This window comes from Phalaenopsis equestris, unplaced genomic scaffold (assembly GCF_001263595.1).
Source record: "Phalaenopsis equestris unplaced genomic scaffold, ASM126359v1 Scaffold000258, whole genome shotgun sequence".
Taxonomy (NCBI): Eukaryota; Viridiplantae; Streptophyta; class Magnoliopsida; order Asparagales; family Orchidaceae; genus Phalaenopsis; species Phalaenopsis equestris.
The window spans coordinates 1,679,373-1,690,913 of NW_018164700.1; the positions used below are offsets into that span (position 1 = coordinate 1,679,373).

General features: G+C 36.7%; 1 protein-coding gene across 1 annotated transcript; it reads left to right on the top strand.

Annotated features, from left to right (window-relative positions):
* On the top strand, positions 1 to 11,133 carry LOC110024558 (probable linoleate 9S-lipoxygenase 3). The gene is made up of 9 exons (XM_020724601.1): positions 1 to 360; positions 626 to 918; positions 1,033 to 1,276; positions 4,054 to 4,398; positions 4,490 to 4,575; positions 10,064 to 10,171; positions 10,302 to 10,318; positions 10,707 to 10,994; positions 11,052 to 11,133. Coding segments are annotated over exons 1-9 (1,575 nt in total). The 5' UTR covers positions 1 to 167; the 3' UTR covers positions 11,053 to 11,133.
* The last annotated feature ends 408 nt before the right edge of the window (positions 11,134 to 11,541 follow it).

The window sequence follows — 11,541 nt, forward strand, 5'->3', positions numbered from 1 at the left end:
TGTCACAAACATTTATTTCAGCAAGAACGCTTCTATAAATTCCTTCCTACCCCAAATAACCCAACCGCGTCAGTAGCGATCAGCACTCATTACTCACCCAAGCTCCTCCCTCTTCTTCTTCATCCTTCTTTGCTAAGTTTCTTAATAAACAGTAGAAATCAATCAAGATGATAAGCCACCTAGTGAAGGATGTGTTTTCTTCTGGAAAAAAGGGGGCGAAAGTGAAGGCCAAGGTGGTGATGATGAACAAGAACGTGCTCGATCTAAACGACTTCAACGCCGCCATTGTCAACCAAATCCAAGACTTCCTCGGCCAGAAAGTCGAGTTCCGCCTCGCCAGCGCCACCGTCGGAGATCCCAGTATGACCCCCCCTTCTCAGTTTTGTACTCAATCTTAGCTTCATGTGCTCATAAGCCAAGCTTAATATATTCAAAATACATTAAATTTAAAAAGTTTATTTTAAAATATTAAAATTGTAAAAAAATAATATTTTGTATTTTAAATTATACGCTTTGTTATTATTTATTTAAGTTCAACAACAGAAAGTATCAACCTTTTAAGTTCCAGCCAGTCGCCGGAGATATGTAAGTGCTGATGCTGATCTATTCATGTTCGTATATATAGATAACGGAAACAGAGGGGTGGTAGGACCGCCGGCGTGCGTGGAACCGTCGCTGCTTCCGGTCGTCCCAAAAATTATCGCCGGCGAGAAAACGTACTGGGTGACTTTCATCGTGAACGAAAGCGAGGGGATACCCGGCGCCGTCATCGTCAAAAATCGCCACCTGGCACAGTTTTTCCTAAAATCTATCACCATTGAGAACTTCCCAGGAAAGGGTCGGATCTACTTCGACTGCAACTCATGGGTTTACAACTCTAATAAGTACTCCTACGACCGCATTTTTTTCGCCAACAACGTAAGCGCTAGCTCTTGCTCGCCACTAGTAATTTCGTCGAACACCTTGCATGCATGTTAAAATATTGACATAGCAATTTGGAAAATTGTATAAATTGAGCTCTGACTGTTGCAGCCCTATTTGCCGAAGCACACGCCGGAGCCGCTGCGGCCTTACCGGCAGGACGAGCTGCGAAACCTTCGGGGAGATGGTGTGAACCGAAAGCTCGAGGAATGGGACCGCGTTTACAGCTACGCGTACTACAATGATCTCGGGAACCCGGATGGTAACCCGGATATGGCAAGGCCAGTGCTCGGCGGCTCCGCCGAGCTCCCATATCCCCGCCGGGGCAAGACTGGCCGTCCGCCGTCAAAGACTGGTGCGCCTACTTATCCTCTTTACGTGCCAACTCGAGTGGTGTAACTGTGTAAGTGAGCCAGTACGAGCTTCGCTCGAGAAGAGGCTCCTGAACTGGGCTGGCTGAGCTACAAGCCAAACACAAATATTAATGTAAAATACGCACAAAAAGTATTATTCTTAAAAAACGTTAACTTTAAAATATAAAAATTATTTTAAAAAATAATATTTTATATTTATAACAAATAATTTATTATTATTTCTCTCATTATTATTCAATTTATATATTATTTTATTATAAGACAATATTAAATTAATATTAATATTTTATTTTTATATAATACACAAGTAGGCTCCATGACATGTTGAATTCATAGACTTAATCTCGAGCTCAAGCTTCAACATGATAAAATTAAACAAACTCAAACTCAAATTGAGAGTGGCTGGAACTCAACTCGACTCGTCTACAACGGTAGCTAGCTCCCTTTTTGAGTGCTGGAGATTAGTATTTGGGAGTTGGGATATGCTGCATTTAGGTCTCTTTTTCATAATTTTAGTTTTGCAAACATTCCCACAAATTTTCCTCTACTAATTAAATTTAATTACACTTCTTCTCTTTTATTACAACTTTTTTCAATTAACCTTTCTTTTGGGGGTTTTTTGAAATATTTAAGAACTTAGTAGGGACTTATAAGTAAAAAATATTTATAATACATATTGTTTAAGAAAAAAATTATTTTCATCATGACAACATTAATATCATTTTACAATCACTATATTTGCACTCTCAAATGGGCCTAAGGGGAGGTGTTTGAAAATTATTCTTTCATCTCTTTATAAGAAAGTTATTTATCTTACATTTAAAATTTATTTTCTTATATTTATGCCACAAATCTCTCATATGTCATCAAGATTATTATTATTTTAATTTTTCAAAAGTAAAATAGGCTTTTTTATGTACAGGTAAGATGAATGTATGTAAAAATTAAAATTTTAGTGTTAGGTATATATATGTATGTATATAGGAATTAATAAGTATTATGTATAAATGCAAAATCTTCCAAAAAAAATAAAATTAAAGCATAAATGGTTTATTAAAGTTATACTATATACCATTATGTTTTGGTAGGATTTACACACATAGAGTTCAAAATATTAAAATTAACATATTTAACATTTAACTATTTACTTCTACCAATTCATTAATAGATTGTTTAGAAATTTAGGGCGAAGAAAAACAAGAATCGACACAAATTCAGAAGAGCACGCAGAGATTTACGAGGTTCGGCAAAGATGCCTACATTCTTGAGAGCAGAGCAGCGAATTCCTTTCAATATTCAGAAAAGATTACGGAATACAAGATTCAGCTGTCGGAGTCTCATGAGCTCACATAGAGTTACAAACATGATATATATATAACTCTATTGTACAATAAGTAATTACTTTAATTACTCATGTACTAAACCGCGGGGTGTTGCCCTCGCACCCCCAACTCACATAATGAAACTCACTTGATTGGACATATCCTTCCGCACCACTACACTTGTCGGCTCTGCTCCGCTCCACTCCAGCTGCTCCGTTTATGTTAAATGAGTCATACCTAATAAATCTCCACCTTGGCGAATATCCAACCCCTTAAGAGAAATACATATACCCAACAAATCTCCACCTCGGCGAATATGCAACCCCTTAGGAGAAATACATATACCCAACAAATCTCCACATTGATGAATATTCAGCCCCTTAGGAGAAATATATCATGAAGTTTTTTATGCACCAGTGTGGGTTGGGCCACCATGTTTCCACTTCGCCCTTGCTCTCCCCAACCCACTAAATTTTAAGAGAAATCTCTTCATTCAAAGAGACTCCAAATTCTGGTATTATGAGTCATACCTAACAAATTTTCACCTTTGCAAATATTCAACCCCTTTAGGAGAAATGCATATACCCAACAAATATCCACCTTGAAGAATATATATAGCCCCTTAGAAGAAATATATTATGAAGTTTCTTACGCACCAATGTGGGTTAGATCACCACGCTTCCGCTGTGCCGTCGCTGATTCCCCCAACCCACATAATGAAACTTCCTCGATTGGACAGATCATTCCGCTTCACTTCACTCGTGGGTTCTGCTCCGTTTCAACATCTATCCCATTTATGGTATATGAGTCATAACTAACATAGATTTTATCAAATGCTCAATCCTTCATTGACGAATATTTAGCCCCTTAGGAGAAATATATCATGAAGTTTTTTATGCACTAGTGTGAGTTGGGCCACCACGCTTCCACTTCGCCCTTGCTCTCCCCAACGCACTAAATTTTAAGAGAAATCTCTTCATTCAAAGAGACTCCAAATTCTGGTATTATGAGTCATACCTAACAAATTTTCACCTTTGCGAATATTCAACCCCTTTAGGAGAAATGCATATACTTAACAAATATCCACCTTGAAGAATATATAGCCCCTTAGAAGAAATATATTATGAAGTTTCTTACGCACCAATGTGGGTTAGATCACCACGCTTCCGCTGTGCCGTCGCTGATTCCCCCAACCCACATAATGAAACTTCCTCGATTGGACAGATCATTCCGCTTCACTTGACTCGTGGGTTCTGCTCCGTTTCAGCATCTATCCCATTTATGGTATATGAGTGATAACTAACATAGATTTTATCAAATGCTCAATCCTTGGAGAAAATATTATTTTCATATTTTAATTATATATATATTAAAAAAAGTTTACAGTAAATTGCATAAACTTGCTACAGCTCATAAGCAAGAAGATTTTGCTGCAGATCCGAAGTCGGAGAGCCGGCTTGGCAAGCTGGAGTTTGAGATATACGTGCCCCGCGACGAGCGGTTCGGCCATGTCAAGCGGTCGGACTTTCTAGGCCACGGCATACAAACAGTGGCAAAGGACCTGCTGCCCCTTCTTCAGGCCGTCGTCAACTTCACGAAGAAAGAGTTTGTCTCCTTCAAAGATGTGCTGAGCCTCTACGAGGGCGGCCTGCAGCTCCCCGACATCCCTCTGCTTCGCAAGTTCTTCCAGGCCTTGCCATTCAGGTTTTTCAAGAGCGTCCTCATCCCCGGCAAAGGCCAGCGCAGCTTGCTCAAGTTACCGATGCCTCAAGTGATTCAAAGTATGTAATTGTATTCTTTCGCTGCTGCTTCGTTTCTTTCTGTGGATTGCGTGCTGATGATTGATTAGTTATTTGGGATTATATGGTGAAGATGATAAGTGGGCGTGGAGGACCGACGAGGAGTTTGCGAGGGAAATGTTGGCCGGCGTCAACCCTGTCATCATCCAACGCCTCAAGGTATTGTGCTCTCTACTGCTGGAGAAAATATTTCGTTCGATTAATCTGAGATGTGCATCATAATATGAATCGCATCTTGTAATACATTCCGATAACGTGGAGTGATTCTAGTACGTTCATCATCATCTTACATGCACGTACAGATGCCGCAAATTATTGCATATATACACCACATGCAGAGATGTACGAGGTGTACGATCCTGACCGTAGATCGCAGTGATCTACGATCAGAATGCAATTAAAATTTTTTTAAAAAAAAAAAAAATTAAAGTGACGCCCATCGAAATACATCATTACTGTTGATCACCGTGATCTACGGTCAGGATCATACACTGCATGCTTGCATGCGGTGTATGTATGCAATAATTTTTCCTTGATGACGGAGTGAATTGTATCATACTGTAGGCACGGTGAGATTATGTGATTCACTTTATACTTCTAATTCACACATATGATGTTCGAAAGTAATATTTTTTGTACATGCATATGTGAGATTGGGAAAATGTCAATTTCAGCAGCTTTGGTATTCTCATTTTTTTAATCAAATTAATTATATTTTCAAAATGAGCTTAAGGCTTTGCTAAAAAAATTAGGTGTAGTTATACCAAATATTACGGGTAAATCTATTCACACAGTCATCCGGCCATAATATTTTCTCTAATTACATACATACCACTCCAAGCATTCCTATTTATAAAATTAGAACACGCTTTAATCCGGTTTTCAAATTCTCAAAAAAACATCTCAAAATTCAATTTACAACCTATCATTTTTATAAAACTGCCGTGGCACACCGAAACGCGTTAAAAAAGATCTCATAGGTGCTAGTTTTGTAAATATCTATATTTTGAGTGCCAAAAAAATTATGATATTTCTCATACAAAATTATTTGTGTGTGGAGGATAGGGGAGAAGGGGTAGAGATATTGTTTGTATAGAGAAACTCGAAAGAAAGTAATAAATTTATATTGAACTCTTTGCTTATGTTTTATAGATTTTATGACTTGAGTTTTTCCACAATTTAGCACTGCACACTAGATATTTTATCCAAGTGTACATATCGTTCAAATAATATCGGATTTTTGAGTCCGAAGTATTGATCCCACAAGGAAGTTTGTTATTTTAAAATCTTAAAAAAAGTTTTAGCCTATTAAAAAGAGTCTTAGCCTAGAAATTAAATTTCTTTAAATTGTGCTTGTGAATTCTACCAGAATATCACTAAACCTATAGATTTACTCTAAAGTTAATTTTAGTAAAGTTAAATAAGTTAAGAAAGATCTAGTTATGAAAAATACTCTCCCCTTGCAATGAAATAAGTAATTTGTGTAGGAATGAAAAACTTAGAATATAGATTGTAATTAGTGACAAATATGAGCATTTCTCTTTTTTACACTCTTTTTTTACAATCTTTCGAGTGCACAAAGAAGTTTGATTTAACTAGGTAAGTGCTTCTGTTTATCATGCTAGAAACCTCCAAATTAACTCCATCAAAATATATATCCATATCTATTTGCACTGCCTTAAGGATAATTTTTCTTCACCCAATAGTGTAATGTGGTTTCTACTAGTAGTTAAAGCGACAACCCTCTCGGATATTTATGGAATCACAACAGATTTTAACATACCAATTGACCAGAAGCAGGACGTAAAAAACCATCATAATAATAAATAAGAGCTCACTCTAAATGCATTCACATACCTAGACATACTACTACTTCATCACAAGAGGAATGCACAAAGGATATACTCACAGTGCATGTAGAAAACACAATAATCCATTATCTTATAATAAAAAAAATTCATGAAAAATGAGTTTACAACTAATATAAGATAATTTAGAATGAAAACTTATCTTTCTCTTTGAGAAAAAAGTAAAAATTCCTCCCTAAATAATCATTATTTGTTCCGTGCACTGCTTATAACAATCATTTACAAAATCCTCTCAATTCTCTCCAAGAAAATGAAGAAAAATACAAAACCTCAGTTTAAACTCTACTTTCCTGCACACTTAGACTCTTTCCTTGGCTTCTCAAATGATCACTTCCCCTGTTAGAACTGCTTCTCCCAGCTTATAACCTCCAATGTCGTGCATAGCCGCTGCAGAAACTGCAAAGAGCAGTTCCAGAATCTAGGCGCCATTTTCTCGAATAAGACTGTGAAATAACTGGCACCAAACTGTGGCGTCATGACATCATATTTTCTGGTTTCTGGACACGATCTTGCGCCTAGGCGCCCATCTACGGCGCCATGGTGTCTTGGAGTAGCGCCAAGGCGTCAAAAGCTGGCCTCTCGACGTCAGGCGCCAACCAGCTATTTGCTTTATATCTCCAACAAAAACATGGAAATATCTTTTTTTAAATTATAATTTCATAAAAAATAAGTGTTAAATATAAAGAAAAATAGGCATGCTACTAGACATGTCACATATATAATATTCTAGAGATTTCTATAATACAATTCATATAGAATAGTTTAGATTGTTATGTTCAAATTCTTTTTTATTATTTATATTTCAAATAATTTTTTGTCATTTTTCCTCCTTTCATGCTTTGCATATAAATAAGAGAAAATGAAGCATCCAACCACCCTCACATAGTCCATGAGAGCAAAGGCAAATATTCAACAATTTTTTTTATAAATGAGAAATGCTACACTTGATGCATGCTTGAAAATTTGCGGTAGTATAATGATAATTTAACGCCTTAGTATTGTAAAAAGATCCGACACACATAGATAAAAAAAAGAAGTAAGTAAGAGAAAACACTCTAATGTTTTATGTGGAATACCCTGGAAAGAGAAAAAAACAACACAGTGTGACCTAGTTGAAATAATCCACTTTATCAACCCACTCTTCCCTTGAATCAGGAAGGACAAAATTACAAAGTTGATGTACAATGATAGTTCATCAATAATAATTTTAACTGGTTGCAAAAATCATAGTTGAAAGTTGATGTGATGGTAGTTGACCATGTATGTCATAGGTAGTTGTTTTAAGAGTGTTGAATGGCCACGTAGGTCATTGTAGGAAGCTTTAGAAGCTATGAGCCATGTGCGATGTAGTTACTCACATTTATCATGGTGGTGAGTTGGACAACGCTCGCAGGCCAAAAAGGCCAAAGTTGGAGCTACTTCAGTTGTGGATCACGTAGGTCATAATTATTCACATATGCTGTAGTGGTAAGTTATGATAATATCAATAGGCAACAAAGGATGAAGTTGGGAGCTTCATAAGTTGTGGACCAAGTAGACCAAAATTCGTCATGTAAATTATGGTGGTCAGTTGTATTAATATTTATAGGTTATAGAGGTCTGAGTTGGGAGCTGCTTGAGTTGTGAATCATTCAGGCCTTAATTATTTAGTCACATAAGTCGAAGTGGAGAGTTGTGATAATGTTTGTAGGTTACAAGGGTTGAAACTGAGAGTTGCAATTAGTTGTGGATCACATAGACCATAATTGGTCATGTAGGTCTTGGTGGTGAAGTGCAATAAAGTATGTAGGCCACATAGGTCGGAGTTTGGAGCTGCATAAACCATGGACTACAAAGATCATAGTGGTGATCTCCAAGAACGCTTAAAGGTCTCAGAGGCCGAGTTTGGAGCTGTGATGATCTATGGATAAGGTGGGTCATATTAGGTCATGTAGGATGTGATGGTGAGGTGTGATAACATACGTAGGCCTCAGAGAGGCCAAAGTTGGGAGCTGCAACATGATGTACGTGGAGCACATAAGTCGTAGCTGGTCACATAGATCGTGGTGGTGTGGTGTAATAAAGTTTGCAGGCCACACAGGTTAGCATTGAGAGCTACATTAGCTATGGACCACATAAGTTGTAGTTGGTCATGAAGGCTATAGTGGTATGTTTTAATAATGTGATTTGTTTGTCGCAAATGTCGGAGTTGGGAGTTGTAATGATTTCTAGATCATGTGGGTTGTAGTTGACTACATATGTCGAAATTGTGCTCATCATTGCACCATATTCAGGGCGCATTGTTGTGTCGTAACGTACTTTATTATCCTGCAAGGTACTTCAATAGCTGACGAAGAGCATGGGGCAGCCAACGAACGAATTTCAATTGCGGGAGGTAGCTGCAGAAGCAATAAGCTTTCATCTGGTCTTCAATGCATAATAATATTGAAATTCAGCTACATCTTCTAAGATCCAGGTTCTAGTCCAAGTTTCTCTCCCCGAGCTTATTGAATTAGTCTCGTTGAGAAGCTCAATTTTAATTTAAGCTCATTAGATTTGAATACAAATGATATTTCAACTAACCACCAAAAATTTACAAAAGTTGTTTAATGACTTAGTCCGAGCTTGATTTGACTCGGATTAGACTGACTTTGGTGCTATTGTCTTCGTCTCGTCTATCCAATCTATTTGACTTTTATAATTTCTATTTCTTTTATAATTCCTGAAATAGAAATTCTAAATGATTTTTATTTAGGGTTTGAATATTTCTTACTAAAAAATACTTCTAAATTTATGCTAAAAGATAAAATCTGTTGATAACTAATCAATGCTCAATACATACATACATATGCATGCATACATACATATATACATAGATGATTATTGGAGATGCAATTGCTTAAGAAAAATTAAATTTTCTTGAACCAATTGTACATTAATAAGAGCATGTCAATGTGAATGGAGGCTATCTGCATGTTGCTTGTGGAGAGGCAAACCCAGGGGAATTAAAAAACATGTCCTAGATATAAGCATCAATTAATTTAGATCTTATGTTGTGGTTAGCAAATAATAATAATAATAATAATAATAATAATAATAATAATAATAATTCCTCCCTAATAAAAAAAGATGACATTCTCTTAAATTTAATAAATCACTTATTAATATAGTGCATAAATATTTTTTTTGTTGATTTTTTGGGCTATATGAATTCTCAAAATAATCAAATACATGACGAGTCAAATCTTTTCAATGAATATTTGATTCGTAGAATTTGCGCTCTTTTCACATATTTTTCTATAAACTTTTTTATGGTAAAATATAGCTCTCGTTGACAATTAAGTGATGTCCACTCAGGGCGCAATTATTACGTACGCCCGTTATAAGTGCGGATCGTGGCGTTGAGATGATATTGAGGTAGCATGTCAATACCACGACTAATATCCCCTCATGTACCTATTATTCACACATAATATGTACCTAATTAGTCCGCCTGTAATATTTTTGCCCACATAGGAGAGAGTAAGCATGGTATGCATACATGTGTTGGAACATTGTAAATATCACTTCAGTTGTACAGAAAATTGTTATACCTCAAGCTTAATCATGAATTACGGCTTAATTTCGGCTTAACATTATAGGAGTAAATCCAAGCCATCTAAAAAAGGAATCACAAAAAAAAAGAAAAAGAGAAATTATAAGTATAATAATAATAATAATAGCTCTCGTAAATCTGCTTTATCCATGAGAACTAATCTTTGCTCTTAGGAAAGCTTGCTGATGTTGTAAAATTTTTACAGAAATTCCCACCAATCAGCCTGCTGGATCCCAGCCAATACGGCGACCAGAATAGCACAATAAAACTAAAGCATATCGAGGGAAACCTAGACGGCCTTTCTGTCCAACAAGTTCGTTCGTTCGTTCAAATTTCTAATACCCCCTATCTAATTTTTCAGCTAAACTACCTTCCTGTGAAAGAGGCTGAATCAGTTAACAGAGCAAATTTACATTTTTTTTTTTTTTTTTTTGGTTTTTAAGGCACTCGAGTCCAACAGGCTCTTGTTAAAACTCAGAATAATGTGGTGGAATACACACCTTTTCATTGATATGAATGTGGTTATAAATAACCCTTACAATAATCTTGTAATAGGAAAAATAATAAAAGGTAAATGATATGAAAGGAAGGGTATAACACTTAGTATCTCCAATAATTAATTCGCATTAATTATTAGGAGATATAGGAAACAACATAAAATAGGGAAATAAATATCTCATTAATTCTAAGGAAATAATTTATTTACAAGAATAAATTATTTCCTAACATAACTCTAATTCTAAGGAAATAATTTATTTACAAGAATAAATTATTTCCTAACATAACTCTAATTCTAAGGAAATAATTTATTTATAAGAATAAATTATTTCCTATCATAACTCCTAACAGCTCTTTATCCTCGATCATCACGACACCATCATGCCATTTGTAAGACGAATCAATGCCACCGATCGAAAGGTCTACGCCACCCGAACGCTGCTCTTCCTCAACAATGACAGCACCCTGAAACCCCTCGCTATTGAGCTTAGCCTCCCCCATCCAGGTGGCGATACTTTTGGCGCCATAAGCACTGTATACACGCCCATGACTTCCGGTGTTGAAGGCTCAATTTGGTCGCTTGCCAAAGCCTATGTCATCATCAATGACTCCTGCGTTCATCAGCTTATTAGCCACTGGTATTTGTTCATCAAATAATCAAACATAAGTTTAAGAATTGTTTACATTGTAGCTAGAATCCTTCGTGGCAGGCTGCGCACTCACGCAGTGATGGAACCCTTCGTGATCGCCACAAACCGCCACCTGAGCGCGATGCACCCCATCAATAAGCTCCTTTTGCCACACTACCGCGACACCATGAACATAAGATCGATGCGTTGAACCGATTTGGGGCGAAGTTGAAGGGGATTGAGAGGATGATTGAGGAGAGGAATGGTGATCCCAGGCTGAAGAACCGCAACGGGCCTGTGAAAATGGCTTACTCGCTGCTGTCTCCTTACAGTGAGGGTGGGATCACGGCTAAGGGGATCCCCAACAGTATTTCGATTTGAATGTTTTCTCAAAACTTGGAACTTTGAATTTGGTTAGTTTATTTGGATTCCTCCATGTCTGCTGTTGGAAGCTCGGTGAGTGTGATTTTAAGGAAAGAGTATTAGATGTGGTGATTTGTACATGCCAATTAGCGGTGTGTACCTCTAAGTGCATCTCCAATATACTCCAATAAAA

Bases quoted from the DNA above. Each gene is read 5' to 3' on its own strand.
- LOC110024558 (XM_020724601.1), top strand. From the start codon at position 168: ATGATAAGCCACCTAGTGAAGGATGTGTTTTCTTCTGGAAAAAAGGGG. The intron at 919-1,032 runs GTAAGCGCTAGC...TGACTGTTGCAG, and splicing joins GCATTTTTTTCGCCAACAAC to CCCTATTTGCCGAAGCACAC. The intron at 4,399-4,489 runs GTATGTAATTGT...TATATGGTGAAG, and splicing joins GATGCCTCAAGTGATTCAAA to ATGATAAGTGGGCGTGGAGG.